This window comes from Scomber scombrus, chromosome 5, assembly GCF_963691925.1.
Source record: "Scomber scombrus chromosome 5, fScoSco1.1, whole genome shotgun sequence".
Lineage (NCBI taxonomy): Eukaryota > Metazoa > Chordata > Actinopteri > Scombriformes > Scombridae > Scomber > Scomber scombrus.
Window position 1 is genome coordinate 32,980,511 of NC_084974.1, and position 16,326 is coordinate 32,996,836.

General features: G+C 43.4%; 1 protein-coding gene across 2 annotated transcripts in view; it reads left to right on the plus strand.

The window, feature by feature from the left end:
- The window catches only part of LOC133980011 (scavenger receptor cysteine-rich type 1 protein M130-like), a 21,512-nt gene extending 8,100 nt beyond the window's left edge, over window positions 1-13,412 (plus strand). The window contains exons 3-7 of one of the 2 annotated variants that reach the window (XM_062418570.1): window positions 464-748; window positions 2,691-2,996; window positions 3,091-3,375; window positions 12,270-12,599; window positions 13,206-13,412. In XM_062418570.1, coding sequence (XP_062274554.1) covers window positions 464-748; window positions 2,691-2,996; window positions 3,091-3,375; window positions 12,270-12,599; window positions 13,206-13,330 — 1,331 coding nt within the window. In that variant the 3' untranslated portion in view covers window positions 13,331-13,412. The remainder of the gene's footprint in view (window positions 1-463; window positions 749-2,690; window positions 2,997-3,090; window positions 3,376-12,269; window positions 12,600-13,205) is intronic. The other variant, XM_062418572.1, reaches the window with a different exon arrangement.
- The last annotated feature ends 2,914 nt before the right edge of the window (window positions 13,413-16,326 follow it).

Sequence of the window (16,326 nt, forward strand, 5' to 3'; positions counted from 1 at the left end):
TATGATCTCATCACTATTCTATTCATGTTTTATTTTAAGCATAATTACTGAACAACACTCAAGACTCAACAATGAAAAAGCTTTGTCATAATTAATGTGTCTTAATAAAAACATACACTCACTGAAGACATAAGATTACATAAAAACTTAAACAATCCATACATAAATAAGAGCAGGTGCAAAGCAGCATTAAACAGTAGGGACAGTCTATTGCACCTTGTTTAAAATGAATATTACAGTGAGAAACCAAACTCACAGCTGAGAAGCAAACAGCTGATGTGTAGAAGTGTTACTGTGTTGTTTTGGATAACAAGCAGGATGTGCACCATTAAACAAGAAGAGCTGCAGCTTTGATTTCTGTTCTAATGAAACTCACATTATTCTTTTACTGATGACTCTCTTGTTTCTGTTCTCATGAAACTCACTTTATTCTTTTACTGATGACTCTCTTGTTTCTGTTCAGAGCCTGTCAGGTTGGTGGGAGGAGCCAGTCACTGTGCAGGTACACTGGAGGTAAAACAGGGAGAGTGGAGACCAGTCAGATATGACTTTTTCTGGACCCTGAAGGAAGCAGCTGTTGCCTGCAGAGAATTGGACTGTGGCTCTGCTGTTTCAATAGGAAGCAGAGATGAGTCCTCAGACAGACCTGTATGGAGGATCAGAACTGACTGTCTTCAGTCTGGATCTGCACTGAGGGGCTGTGCATCATCAGTTTCCTCTTCCTCCATCGTGGAGATCACCTGCTCAGGTAAGTCCATCAGTGACATCATCTCTGACAGTAATACTCTCCTTCCTCTGTCACAGTGATAGTTGGTGGTTTCCATTGAACTGAACTGTAAACTTATGGAGGATGACGGCTTTCTAAAGGGTAGAGAAGTTAGCTTGTTCCTGGAGGCTCATTGATTCAAACTGAAACAATCTGTACCTTTAATCAACCTGCTGTGGTTCACTCACACAATCTGCAGTTCTCCTGAGCCAGCTCAGTCACATCCACCTTACAAACAACTACATCACAAATGAATATAGTTGTTGGTCTGTGTCTGAACAAAGAAGCAACAGTTTGCTAACAGGTTAAATATCTTCCAATCATTTCTGTAGGAAACTATTGTGTTTGCAGTGTTGTGTGAATGTCTTATTAACATGTTGATGGTCTCAGATGAATCAAACTGCAGCTGTTTTCTGTCTGATCTGAAGGCAGCTGAGGATGTTAATGTGTTTCCTCCTCTGCTCTCTGACTCCTCTGTATTACACATGAATGTAGGAGTTCTCTGTGCTGTGTGATCATCTCTCAGTGATCAACGTTCATTTATCTCAACAAACAAATGAGGAGAAAACAACATTCAGCTTCTCACAGAAGAAGAAGGATTCATCATCTTGTTACACACTGAATGTAGACAATGTTCATCCAGGTGCCAGATGGTTTTATTTGTAGTGAAATACACAACAAAAAGACAGTCTAGCATCAGTACTCTCCTGTTGCTTCTACTGTGACTGTGTCCACTATGACTGGGCTAACTTCCTTCAGCAAAGGATTACAGCGCCAGTCACTAACATAACAAACTAATACAACAACTAATCTGAAAATAATCTGAGCCCCTAAAATGTCCAGGGTGCCACACCTCTCTGTATTTACAGACCTGCTGCTTCAGCCAATCAGCTCTCTGTATTTACAGACCTGCTGCTTCAGCCAATCACCTCTCTGTATTTACAGACCTGCTGCTTCAGCCAATCAGCTCTCTGTATTTACAGACCTGCTGCTTCAGCCAATCAGCTCTCTGTATCTACAGACCTGCTGTTCCTCTACACAGGCTGAACCAGACCTTAGCAATCTAAAACAGATCAGTAGTTACAAAGTAAACTTAAAACTCACAGAAAAAAGGAAAATCAGGGAAATAAGAGAACACTGCAAAATGTAACTTAAAGTGTATTTTAAAACATTATAGAAGGTTGATGAGTCTACATTTTAAACACAAATCATCTTTTTATCCTATTTATCTGTTTTAACCTGTTTTACCTGAAAGGTCAGAGCAATGGATCACAGATAACCTTGATCTGCAGATCATAGTGCGTTTTTAAATCAATCCCTTTTATAGAACAATGAATTACATCATTTTAACTCAGCACCTTTATCTTTTCCTTTTACACATATTGTAAATATGTTTGAACTCATATTGTTTCCATTCAGTACATTCAGAATTACAGCATTCTTATAACCATTACACTGACACAGCTGGAACAAGCAGCATGTGATTGGCACTGCTGTTCATAGAGGCAGGAGACTGTTAGATGCTTTCAAATTCATTATTTAAGTAATGAACTGTTGGCTGTGCATTATTTGCATGTTATTTATCTTACCAACATATTCATCAGCATGCAACATCATTGATTAACAGTGGAGACAATCAAACTGTTTTGTTGTCCCTGAAACTTGTGTAGGACAATTTCTTTCCACACAAAACATTTGATCAGGAATTGATAAGAGAATCAATGAAGAACTGGACCAACTAGCACAATAGATTATTGTATTGGTGTCAATAAAATCTGATCAATTCCTGTCCAGAGGCCGAGGCCCGGCTACCAGAGACTCCACAGCTCCAGGAGGGGACCTCCTGAGATGTTTTATATTTGTCATGATATATAAGGTGGTAAATAAAGATCAGTATTAAATATTAAATCCTCTCTCTCTCCAGACTCTGTCAGGCTGGTGAATGGGACTAGTCTGTGTTCAGGCAGACTGGAGGTGAAGTCTGAGCAGTCGTGGTCCTCAGTGTGTGAAGCTGACTTTGACCAGCAGGATGCAGAGGTGGTCTGTAGGGAGCTTGGCTGTGAGGCTCCGTCAGTCCTCCAGGGGGCGCTCTATGGAGAAGTGGAGGCTCCAATGTGGACCAAAGAGTTCCAGTGTGGAGGCAATGAGTCTGCTCTCCTGGACTGTAGAAGATCAGACTCAGCTAGAAGAACCTGCTCACCTGGTAAAGCTGTTGGACTCACCTGCTCAGGTAGAAGAGGAGCTGCAGCTTTGATTTGTCTTCATTTCTGTTCTAATGAAACTCACTTTATTCTTTTACTGATGACTCTCTTGTTTCTGTTCAGAGCCTGTCAGGTTGGTGGGAGGAGCCAGTCGCTGTGCAGGTACACTGGAGGTGAAACGGGGAGAGTGGAGACCAGTGAGTGACTCTTTCCGGACCCTGAAGGCAGCAGCTGTTGACTGCAGAGAATTGGACTGTGGCTCTGCTGTTTCAATAGGAAGCAGAGATGAGTCCTCACGTAGACCTGCATGGTGGATCAGACCTGACTGTCTTCAGTCTGGATCTGCACTGAGGGAATGTGTAGAATCATCAGATTCCTCTTCCTACATTGTGGAGCTCACCTGCTCAGGTAAGTCCATCAGTGACATCATCTCTGACAGTAATACTCTGTTATGTCTCGTCAAATTTGTTAATGTCTTGTCTTGTGTCATGTGTTGGTCCTTTATGTTTTCATTTAGTCAAGTCACTCATGTCCCGTCCTGTCATGCACTTCCTGTTTTATTTTGTACTCACCTTTTCCCTCTTGTTTCAGATCTTGACTTCCTCCCTTTGTGTGCCTTCCCTCCGCTGTGATTGTCAACCCCGCCCCTGATTGGTTCCACCTGTGTCCCCTTACCTCATGTTCAAATAGTCCTTGTCTCCCTTGTCTTGTGTCAGTTCGTTTTGTCTTGTCAGCGTCACCGTCATGCAGCCCGAGAAGCCTTGTTTCATTCTGTCCTCCAAGTGAGCGTTTTTTGTTCCCTTTTATCATCCTCCTTGAGAGCGTTTTTTGTTTAATAAATTCCCTTTGAGTTAAGCGTTTGAGTCCTCCTTCCTGTCTGAGGTCGTTACGGAACGAACTGACCAACAATGGACTCATCTGACTTGAAGAATCTCCAAACCTCCATGGCTGCACAGGTCACAAATATCCATCAGCATGCAACGCAGCTAAGCACCGTCGGCCGGGGTGTGGAGGAACTCTCCAAGCGTCAGGAGGATTTTCAAGCCTCAGTCACTTCTCAGGTCAACCACCTGGCGGGTCAACTACACCAAGTCCTTTTGCGCCTAGACACAGCCTCCCCGGCGACACCACCGGCAGAGAATCCAGCTGCGGCACCTACTGGACCAGTTGCCCCCATATCCCTGCGGTTGGCCCCCCCTGAGAAGTTCTCTGGAAACTCAGGTGACTGTAGAACCTTTCTAGTCCAGTGCGACCTGCACTTTAAGCTCAACCCAGCAGCTTTTGAGTCAGACCAGGCTAAAGTTGCCTTCATTGTGTCCCATTTAACGGTCCGAGCCGCCGCTTGGGCCACGGCCGAATGGTCCAGAGACTCTAATATCTGTCAGTCACTCGCAGATTTCCAAGATAATTTCAGTAAAATATTTGATCACTCCTCACCTGCCAGAGATGCTTCTCGGGTCCTCATGCAGCTCAAACAGCGCCAGCGCCAAGTGGTTGATTATGCCATTGAGTTCCGCACTGTGGCCGCAGATAGTGGGTGGAACACACCCGCACTAATAGATGCTTTTATGAATGGTCTTACTGAGCCTGTGAAGGATCATTTAGCACCTTTAGAGCTCCCCCAGGACCTGGAAGCCACCATCGCCATGGCTATTCGGGTGGACAACAGGCTCAGAGAAAGGGAGAGAGAGCGGCGTCGGACTGCAGGTCGTCCTCCAGGTCACGAAGGTTACTCTGCGGGATTCCAACCTTCAAGGGCCACTTCGTCTCCCATGCCAGGAGGTGTTGGGAGAATGCGGCCTCCCCAAGAGCCACAGGAACCTATGCAGCTGGGGGGAACCAAAATCACTGCAGAGGAGAGACAGCGTCGTCTGCAAGAGGGATGCTGCTTCTACTGTGGCCAGCCAGGCCATCAACTTGCCACCTGTCCGGGGAAAGGGTCGAGCTCACCAGCCATGAGGAGGGCGCTGGTGAGCAGGCTTACCTCCGCCTTTCCTCCTCGTCAACTGACCCAGGTAGAATTCTCCATCAACAACCAGACAGTTACTCATGGGGTTTTAATTGACTCTGGGGCAGACGAAAGTCTCATGGACTGGAGCTTAGCTCGACAGAACCAGGTTAAGACTATTCCTCTGACCCATCCGGTAACTGCCAGTGCCTTGGATGGTCGTCGACTGTTTAGAGTGACTCATTGTACTGAACCCATTCAGGTGACGTTCAAAGACGACCGCACCGAGGTTATGCAGTTTCATTTGTTTAACTCGGCACAGCATCCACTGATTTTGGGGTTTCCGTGGCTTAAAAAACATAACCCTCACATAGATTGGCGCTCAGGGGAAATCAAGGGGTGGGGAGGAGACTGTGCACACTCATGTAAAGTTAATCAGGTGAGGCAGACCAACATCCCTGAGAGCCCAGGAAGTGAACGCAGCAGGGGCATTGACACTGACTGTCCAGATTTATGTAATGTACCCTCATGCTATCATGACTTAAAAGATGTGTTTAACAAGAGGAAGGCCATGTCTCTCCCTCCTCATCGACCTTTTGACTGTGCCCTTGACCTGTTACCTGGTGCCCCCATCCCCAAGGGGCGTCTCTACTCCATCTCTGGGCCGGAAAGAGCGGCCATGGATGAATACCTAACCTCTTCACTGAAGGCAGGAATAATCCGACCCTCCTCCTCTCCAGCTGGTGCAGGTTTCTTTTTTGTGGGTAAGAAAGACGGTTCACTCAGGCCATGCATTGACTATAGCCCTCTTAATGACATCACCGTAAAGAACCGTTACCCGCTTCCGTTAATTGCATCTGCTTTTGAATTGCTCCAAAAGGCCACCGTCTTCACCAAGTTAGACCTCAGGAATGCTTATCACCTCATCAGGATAAGAGAAGGAGACGAATGGAAGACGGGCTTTAACACTCCTAATGGTCATTACGAGTACCTGGTCATGCCTTTTGGGCTATGCAATGCTCCAGCTGTTTTCCAAGCATTTGTGAATGATGTTCTGAGAGAGTTTTTGAACATTTTTGTGTTTGTGTACATCGACGATATTCTAATTTTTTCACCAGATGAGGAGTCACATGTGCTTCATGTTCGTCAAGTCCTTCAGAAGCTGTTGGAGAACCAGCTCTATGTCAAAGGTGAAAAGTGTGACTTCCATGCAGCTACTGTCAGCTTCCTGGGCTACGTTATCACGGCCAACAAGGTACAGATGGACCCAGCAAAGGTCAGTGCAGTGGCTAATTGGCCAACTCCGGACAGCAGGAAAAAGGTACAACAGTTCCTGGGATTTGCCAATTTTTATAGAAAGTTTATTCGTAACTTCAGCTCTGTTGCTGCACCACTGCATGCACTCACCTCCTCCAAGATACTTTTTCAGTGGACCCCCCAAGCCGAGAAAGCCTTTCGGTGCCTCAAGGAAAGGTTCACCACAGCTCCTGTGCTCACGGTTCCGGACCCCCAGCGGCAGTTCATGGTGGAGGTTGATGCGTCCAATCAGGGCATTGGGGCAGTGTTATCCCAGAGGTCCGCCGAAGACAACAGGGTGCATCCATGCGCCTATTTGTCACGTAAGTTGACACCTGCAGAAAGAAATTATGATGTGGGAAACAAGGAACTGTTGGCTGTCAAGGCAGCTCTAGATGAGTGGAGGCACTGGTTGGAGGGGGCAGAACAACCTTTTATAGTCTGGACCGACCATAAGAACCTTGAATACATCAGGAAAGCTAAAAGGCTCAATTCACGTCAGGCTAGATGGACCTTGTTCTTTAACAGGTTCAACTTCACACTGTCTTTTCGCCCAGGCTCACAAAATACTAAACCAGATGCTCTATCCCGTCTTCATGACCCTGAACCTGTTGCCAAAGAACCCGAAACAATCCTTCCACTGAACCGTGTGGTTGGAGCGGTGTCATGGCAGATAGAATCAGAGGTGAAGCAGGCTAATGATGTGAGCCCAGCACCAAGTGAGTGTCCACAAAACCGTTTGTTTGTCCCTCTGTCATTACGCTCCAAGGTAATCCACTGGGCTCACACGTCCATGCTCACATGTCATCCAGGCGTCAAGCGAACCATCTATGTAATCAAGCAGCGGTTCTGGTGGCCGACCATGGAAAGGGAGGTCTCAGAATATGTGGCGGCCTGCCCCGTGTGCGCACGAAATAAAGCCTCACCTCGGGCCCAAATAGGCCTGCTGCACCCGCTGCCAGTCCCTCAAAGACCATGGTCCCACATCTCCATGGATTTTGTAACAGAACTGCCGCTGTCTAAAGGTAATACGACCATCCTGACAGTGGTCGACCGCTTCTCCAAGATGGCACACTTCATCCCTCTTGTCAAGTTACCCTCTGCCAAAGAGACTGCAGAGGTCATGATGATTAATGTGTTCAGGATCCATGGTTTTCCCAGTGATATCGTTTCAGATAGAGGGCCGCAGTTCATCTCCAGCTTCTGGAAGGAGTTTTGCCGGCACCTTGGTGCCACAGTGAGCATGTCCTCCGGGTATCACCCACAGTCGAACGGGCAGACTGAACGCCTCAACCAGGAGCTCGACACGTGCCTACGATGCCTTGTCTCCCAGAACCAAACCACCTGGAGCGACCACCTCGTCTGGGTGGAATATGCCCACAACACCCTTCCCTCGTCTGCCACAGGTCTCTCACCTTTCCAGTGTGTCAACGGCTACCAGCCTCCCCTGTTCCCTGCCAATGAGAAGGAGGTCACGGTCCCCTCCGCTCATGCCATGGTCAGACGCTGTCAGCGGATTTGGGCCGGTGCTCGGCGGGCCCTCCTCCGGAGCTCAGCTCGGATGAAGGCAGTGGCAGATAGACACAGACAGCCAGCTCCTCCCTACAGGGCTGGCCAGAGGGTGTGGTTAGCCACCAAGGACTTGCCCCTTCATGTCGACTCCAGGAAGTTGGCTCCCAGGTTTGTGGGTCCATTTCCCATATCAAAAGTCATTAACCCTGTGTCTGTGCGTCTACGCCTTCCCAGGTCCTTGAGGGTCCACCCCACGTTCCACGTCAGCAAGATCAAGCCGGTCAGGGAAAGTGCTCTGGTGCCTGCCGCCGCCCCCCCTCCGCCCCCCCGGATTGTCGGTGGCGGGCCTGTGTATACTGTTAAGAAGCTCCTGGCGGTTCGTAACCGTGGCCGTGGGAAACAGTTTTTGGTGGACTGGGAAGGTTATGGTCCAGAGGAGCTTTCATGGATCCGTTCACGTTTTGTTGTGGACAAGGGTATGGTCAGGGACTTTTATGCCCACTCTGGGAGTCCTGGGCCGTCAGGAGTCGGCCCTAGAAGGGGGGGTACTGTTATGTCTCGTCAAATTTGTTAATGTCTTGTCTTGTGTCATGTGTTGGTCCTTTATGTTTTCATTTAATCAAGTCACTCATGTCCCGTCCTGTCATGCACTTCCTGTTTTATTTTGTACTCACCTTTTCCCTCTTGTTTCAGATCTTGACTTCCTCCCTTTGTGTGCCTTCCCTCCGCTGTGATTGTCAACCCCGCCCCTGATTGGTTCCACCTGTGTCCCCTTACCTCATGTTCAAATAGTCCTTGACTCCCTTGTCTTGTGTCAGTTCGTTTTGTCTTGTCAGCGTCACCGTCATGCAGCCCGAGAAGCCTTGTTTCATTCTGTCCTCCAAGTGAGCGTTTTTTGTTCCCTTTTATCTTCCTCCTTGAGAGCGTTTTTTGTTTAATAAATTCCCTTTGAGTTAAGCGTTTGAGTCCTCCTTCCTGTCTGAGGTCGTTACATACTCCCCTTCCTCTGTCACAGTGATAGTTGGTGGTTTCCATTGAACTGAACTGTAAACTTATGGAGGATGACGGCTTCCTAAAGGGTAGAGAAGTTAGCTTGTTCCTGGAGGCTCATTGATTCAAACTGAAACAATCTGTACCTTTAATCAACCTGCTGTGGTTCACTCACACACTCTACAGTTCTCCTGAGCCAGCTCAGTCACATCCACCTTACAAACAACTACATCACAAATGAAAATAGTTGTTGGTCTGTGTCTGAACAAAGAAGCAACAGTTTGCTAACAGGTTAAATATCTTCCAATCATTTCTGTAGGAAACTATTGTGTCTGCAGTGTTGTATGAATGTCTTATTAACATGTTGATGGTCTCAGATGAATCAAACTGCAGCTGTTTTCTGTCTGATCTGAAGGCAGCTGAGGATGTTAATGTGTTTCCTCCTCTGCTCTCTGACTCCTCTGTATTACACATGAATGTAGGAGTTCTCTGTGCTGTGTGATCATCTCTCAGTGATCAACGTTCATTTATCTCAACAAACAAATGAGGAGAAAACAACATTCAGCTTCTCACAGAAGAAGAAGGATTCATCATCTTGTTACACACTGAATGTAGACAATGTTCATCCAGGTGCCAGATGGTTTTATTTGTAGTGAAATACACAACAAAAAGACAGTCTAGCATCAGTACTCTCCTGTTGCTTCTACTGTGACTGTGTCCACTATGACTGGGCTAACTTCCTTCAGCAAAGGATTACAGCGCCAGTCACTAACATAACAAACTAATACAACAACTAATCTGAAAATAATCTGAGCCCCTAAAATGTCCAGGGTGCCACACCTCTCTGTATTTACAGACCTGCTGCTTCAGCCAATCAGCTCTCTGTATTTACAGACCTGCTGCTTCAGCCAATCAGCTCTCTGTATCTACAGACCTGCTGTTCCTCTACACAGGCTGAACCAGACCTTAGCAATCTAAAACAGATCAGTAGTTACAAACTAAACTTAAAACTCACAGAAAAAAGGAAACTCAGGGAAATAAGAGAACACTGCAAAATGTAACTTAAAGTGTATTTTAAAACATTATAGAAGGTTGATGAGTCTACATTTTAAACACAGATCATCTTTTTATCCTATTTATCTGTTTTAACCTGTTTTACCTGAAAGGTCAGAGCAATGGATCACAGATAACCTTGATCTGCAGATCATAGTGCGTTTTTAAATCAATCACTTTTATAGAACAATGAATTACAGCATTTTAATTCAGCACCTTTATCTTTTCCTTTTACACATATTGTAAATATGTTTGAACTCATATTGTTTCCATTCAGTGCATTCAGAATTACAGCATTCTTATAACCATTACACTGACACAGCTGGAACAAGTAGCATGTGATTGGCACTGCTGTTCATAGAGGCAGGAGACTGTTAGATGCTTTCAAATTCATTATTTAAGTAATGAACTGTTGGCTGTGCATTATTTGCATGTTATTTATCTTACCAACATATTCATCAGCATGCAACATCATTGATTAACAGTGGAGACAATCAAACTGTTTTGTTGTCCCTGAAACTTGTGTAGGACAATGTCTTTCCACACAAAACATTTGATCAGGAATTGATAAGAGAATCAATGAAGAACTGGACCAACTAGCACAATAGATTATTGTATTGGTATCAATGAAATCTGATCAATTCCTGTCCAGAGGCCGAGGCCCGGCTACCAGAGACTCCACAGCTCCAGGAGGGGACCTCCTGAGATGTTTTATATTTGTCATGATATATAAGGTGGTAAATAAAGATCAGTATTAAATATTAAATCCTCTCTCTCTCCAGACTCTGTCCGGCTGGTGAATGGGACTAGTCTGTGTTCAGGCAGACTGGAGGTGAAGTCTGAGCAGTCGTGGTCCTCAGTGTGTGAAGCTGACTTTGACCAGCAGGATGCAGAGGTGGTCTGTAGGGAGCTTGACTGTGAGGCTCCTTCAGTCCTCCAGGGGGCGCTCTATGGAGAAGTGGAGGCTCCAATGTGGACCAAAGAGTTCCAGTGTGGAGGCAATGAGTCTGCTCTCCTGGACTGTAGAAGATCAGACTCAGCTAGAAGAACCTGCTCACCTGGTAAAGTTGTTGGACTCACCTGCTCAGGTAGAAGAGGAGCTGCAGCTTTGATTTGTCTTCATTTCTGTTCTAATGAAACTCACTTTATTCTTTTACTGATGACTCTCTTGTTTCTGTTCAGAGCCTGTCAGGTTGGTGGGAGGAGCCAGTCGCTGTGCAGGTACACTGGAGGTGAAACAGGGAGAGTGGAGACCAGTGATGAGTGACCATTACTGGAACCTGAAGGAAGCAGCTGTTGCCTGCAGAGAATTGGACTGTGGCTCTGCTGTTTCAATAGGAAGCAGAGAGTCCTCACGTAGACCTGTATGGTGGATCAGAACTGACTGTCTTCAGTCTGGATCTGCACTGAGGGACTGTGCATCATCAGTTTCCTCTTCCTCCATCGTGGAGATCACCTGCTCAGGTAAGTCCAGCAGTGACATCATCTCTGACAGTAATACTCTCCTTCCTCTGTCACAGTGATAGTTGGTGGTTTCCATTGAACTGAACTGTAAACTTATGGAGGATGACGGCTTCCTAAAGGGTAGAGAAGTTAGCTTGTTCCTGGAGGCTCATTGATTCAAACTGAAACAATCTGTACCTTTAATCAACCTGCTGTGGTTCACTCACACACTCTGCAGTTCTCCTGAGCCAGCTCAGTCACATCCACCTTACAAACAACTACATCACAAATGAATATAGTTGTTGGTCTGTGTCTGAACAAAGAAGCAACAGTTTGCTAACAGGTTAAATATCTTCCAATCATTTCTGTAGGAAACTATTGTGTCTGCAGTGTTGTGTGAATGTCTTATTAACATGTTGATGGTCTCAGATGAATCAAACTGCAGCTGTTTTCTGTCTGATCTGAAGGCAGCTGAGGATGTTAATGTGTTTCCTCCTCTGCTCTCTGACTCCTCTGTATTACACATGAATGTAGGAGTTCTCTGTGCTGTGTGATCATCTCTCAGTGATCAACGTTCATTTATCTCAACAAACAAATGAGGAGAAAACAACATTCAGCTTCTCACAGAAGAAGAAGGATTCATCATCTTGTTACACACTGAATGTAGACAATGTTCATCCAGGTGCCAGATGGTTTTATTTGTAGTGAAATACACAACAAAAAGACAGTCTAGCATCAGTACTCTCCTGTTGCTTCTACTGTGACTGTGTCCACTATGACTGGGCTAACTTCCTTCAGCAAAGGATTACAGCACCAGTCACTAACATAACAAACTAATACAACAACTAATCTGAAAATAATCTGAGCTCCTAAAATGTCCAGGGTGCCACACCTCTCTGTATTTACAGTCCTGCTGCTTCAGCCAATCAGCTCTCTGTATTTACAGACCTGCTGCTTAAGCCAATCACCTCTCTGTATTTACAGCCCTGCTGCTTCAGCCAATCAGCTCTCTGTATTTACAGACCTGCTGCTTCAGCCAATCACCTCTCTGTATTTACAGACCTGCTGCTTCAGCCAATCATCTCTGTGTCTCCTACCATGGACGGGGTCTCCGGGGCCCAGCAGCAGGGGTTTCAGGTTCTCCAGGGCTCCAACTTCACCATCAGCTGCTCCGTCCAGCCTCAGTACCCAGGAGGCTCCTTCCAGATCACCTTCACCTCCTCCAACACGACATATAACTACACCCAGCCAGCTGTCAATCACTCTGCTGACTTCCTGTTTCCTGCTGCAGACCCCGCCCACCAAGGAAGTTACAGCTGTGTTTATGGCGTCTATGTTTTTTCTCATAACTTCTCCTCTGAGAGCCGTCTGCTCTCTCTCACTGTCACAGGTAAGCTGAAGCAGAGTGTGAAGCTCAGTCCAACTGAGACGTCACACTGACTTTGTTTCCATGTTTGATAAAATGTCATGAGGCAGCAGGAGCGACCCAGCGACCTACAGAGAGCTGAGTCACAGTCTGATGAAGGAGCTGTAAACTGTTTCCTTCCTGGCTTCTTTAACATTATTCAACCATAACAACTGTGTTGTAGTGGAAAGTAAAAATGAAGCCAGATAAGCACTATAATGATAATAAACAGGGCTTTACATGATGAACTCAGAGCTTCACCAGGATCACATCTGATTTAACTGCATGTAAAGATGTTGACTGTTAACAATCAGTTGAATCATTTTAACCAGACAGGAGCTTTAAGGAAATAATCAGCAGACTTTCATTCATTCTTTCAAAGCAGCTGTGAACACATTAGTGTTTTTTGTTGAACATCATCAGCATACAGAGAGGATCAGATGAACTTATTCTCTAAGAGCTGAATCAACAAGCTGCTTCAGACTTCACTGATTTTAGGAGATTTAACGTCACTAAAGTTTCTGTTTGATGGGAGCTGTTGTCTTCATGATGTCATGTGATCTAATGTGATGACTGAATGTGTCTCATCAGATCCAGATGAGACATTTCACAGAACAGTTTTAATCATCCGACTGGTCGTCGTCCTGCCGGTGGCTCTGCTGCTGTCTAACACTGCCCTCTATTTCATCCTGAAGGTACTGAACATGTTTGTTTAGAGGACTGGTTGAAATGAAGCACTCAGCCTGTTTATACTGATAGAGGAGTGATGCAGTCACTTAGATCTGTGTTGTCATGTCTCTCCAGGCCAGCAGGGGGCAGAAGTCAGACCCACAGGAGAACATTGAGCTGGATAATTATAACCTGGGTGTTTCCAGAGCTGAAGGAGAGCCGGCTGGAGAGGAAGGAGCTCGGGGAGCAGAGTAGGACCTCCAAGGAGCCACACAAACCCTCTGAAGAAGTTTGGTTTCATCTCTCCTCTCAGTCTGACAGGTTTTTGCAGCCCAGCACGGCGAGGAATGACGTCCATAGTGTTCGATTCCACAGCTTCTGATTTCCATCCAGCACCAACGCTCAGTGCCAAAACAGGAAGTAGTAAGACCTTTATTAAAACCACTAGAAGAAGAGCAGAGAGGAGATCTGATCTGTATATAATTATAGTTTGACAGAATATTAATCTCTCGTGTGAACAGCTGTAACATTTTTACTTAACCCTTTACGTACTGTTCATATTCTATCATCACATACTGTTCATATTCTATCACATACTGTTCATATTCTATCATCACATACTGTTCATATTCTATCACATACTGTTCATATTCTATCCTCACATACTGTTCATATTCTATCATCACATACTGTTCATATTCTATCATCACATACTGTTCATATTCTATCATCACATACTGTTCATATTCTATCATCACATACTGTTCATATTCTATCATCACATACTGTTCATATTCGCTCCTCACAGTTTGTTCTCCTCATAAGAAAGTGTTCATACCAAACATTGAAGCACAGATGTGTTTAGAAAGCATCAATAGTCGATCTGACTGATCAATAAATGTGATTAAATCTTGATTCATGTTTCAGAGAGCAGAGAGAGTGTATTTTTTTAGCTTTTACACCACTAAACATCTCCTATCACACAATATCATGTCCTATTTTACCTAAGACATGAAAATATAACATAGCAATAATGATGGAAATGTCTCTTTTTGGTAGTTTTGAGTCTCTTTAGTCAATTTAAGTCTCTTTTAGTCATATTTTATTACTCTTTTTGGTGGTTAAATGTTATTTTATATATAAAGGTAAAATGAGCAGAGCTTTATGGAACTGTGGGGTTTATTGTAGAACCATTAGAGCCATCAGTCTTCACTGCTACATCATAAAAATAAATCCTCATAACTACTATCTTATTAAAACTATTAACTATTCATTTCACTAAAACACATGGCAATAGATACGGAGATAATCTGACCCAGAACAGCCTCAATGGACAAACATTTGGAGCATCTATACAAAAGTAGAACATTTAATATATTTTCATTTTTGTGCATTTTGACCACTTTAGGAAAAGTCATCACATTTCAGAATAAAAGACATTTGCAGTGTCTTTACAAGCTGTTAGATGTTAAAACAGGTTAAATTTGACATTATGTAAAGGTTGAATATTTTCATGAATCCAGAGTTTTATGATCTCATCTGGATAAATGTTGAGTCAAGAAATCATTTAAAAATCTATCTGCATGTTTGATGAGTTTATATCTTTGTTTCTTCACTTCCTTTTATAGACTATTTACTACTTATTCAGCTTTGATGTGTTATTGAGTTATTGAACTTTTTGAGTTAATGTAACGAACAAAAAGGAAATATTATTTGTTTTCTACAGAAGTGTTTTATCTTTGTTCTGCTGTTTCCAATAAATAAATCTGCTGTTTGACAGAATTGAATGTTTGTTCAGCCTTCATTTATTGTATGTGACAGTTTCATGCTAATAAATCAGTTTCTAATCCAGTACACGGCATAAATGAGTACACCTGTTCTGAACATAAAGACATAATTTTTTTCTAAATGATCACCATTAAAATTCAAAGGATGACAAACATAAAATTCATTAAACGTATATTTAATAGAAAAATAGAAAGATATGCCATCAATATCTGTAAAATATATCTTAAATATAAGGAGAATAATGTAATATTCTAGTTCTTATTCTGTCCTCCTTTACTTTTAAGTACTTTGAACTACACATTTCCAATGTAGAATTTTCCCGTTTTTTTGGGAATAACTTCGGGAAAAATCGGAATTTCAACACCAAAAGTCATAGCACCTCTTTCCCGATCGAGTCGCACATTTTGATTAATTTAGAAGATTAATAAATGCCTCGGGGCATAGCACCCGTGGCACTAATAAGATACTAATCATATCATAATTAAATCTGCAAGAAAAAAGGAAAATGTTTATTTATTTATTTTTGTATTTAATTACGTTTATTATTTTACACATGTGGTATTGTTGTTGTTATTATATGGTGAATATTATTTTGAGATAAATATTTTTAAAAAGAACTGGGAAAAACAGATATTTTGTTCCTTACCTTTTCATTAATAACAGTGAAGTCTTGTATTTTGTGTATTGTCACAAATAAATAAGAATTGTATTATTTGATTTTCAATTGAGGGAGAGGAAAAAATAATTATGACAATTCCTTTTGGGATTAAAATGAAAGCAGGAAAGTGTAAAAGTGTTATTGGTATATGAGAACCTGTGGGGAATTGTGAAGAGACAAACTGAGCAGCACTCCTCATCAAACATCAGTACAGTAAAGGAGGTCATCCTTGAATGGTGGAGCAGGATCGATGGGACAGTACGTCACTGTAAACTTTATTTATAGAGCACCTTTCATACAAACTAGTGTAGTTCAAAGTAATTAAAAGTAAAGGAGGACAGAATAAGTACTAGAATATTACATTCTTGTCCCTATATTTAAGAAAAGTTGCCTAATTTAATTATTTTACAGATATTGATGGCATATCTTTCTATTTTTCTATTAAATATACGTTTAATGAATTTTATGTTTGTCATCCTTTGAATTTAATGGTGATCATTTAGAAAAAAATTATGTCTTTATGTTCAGAACAAGTGTACTCATTTATGCCGTGTACTGTATTAGAAACTGATTTATTAGCATGAAACTGTCACATAC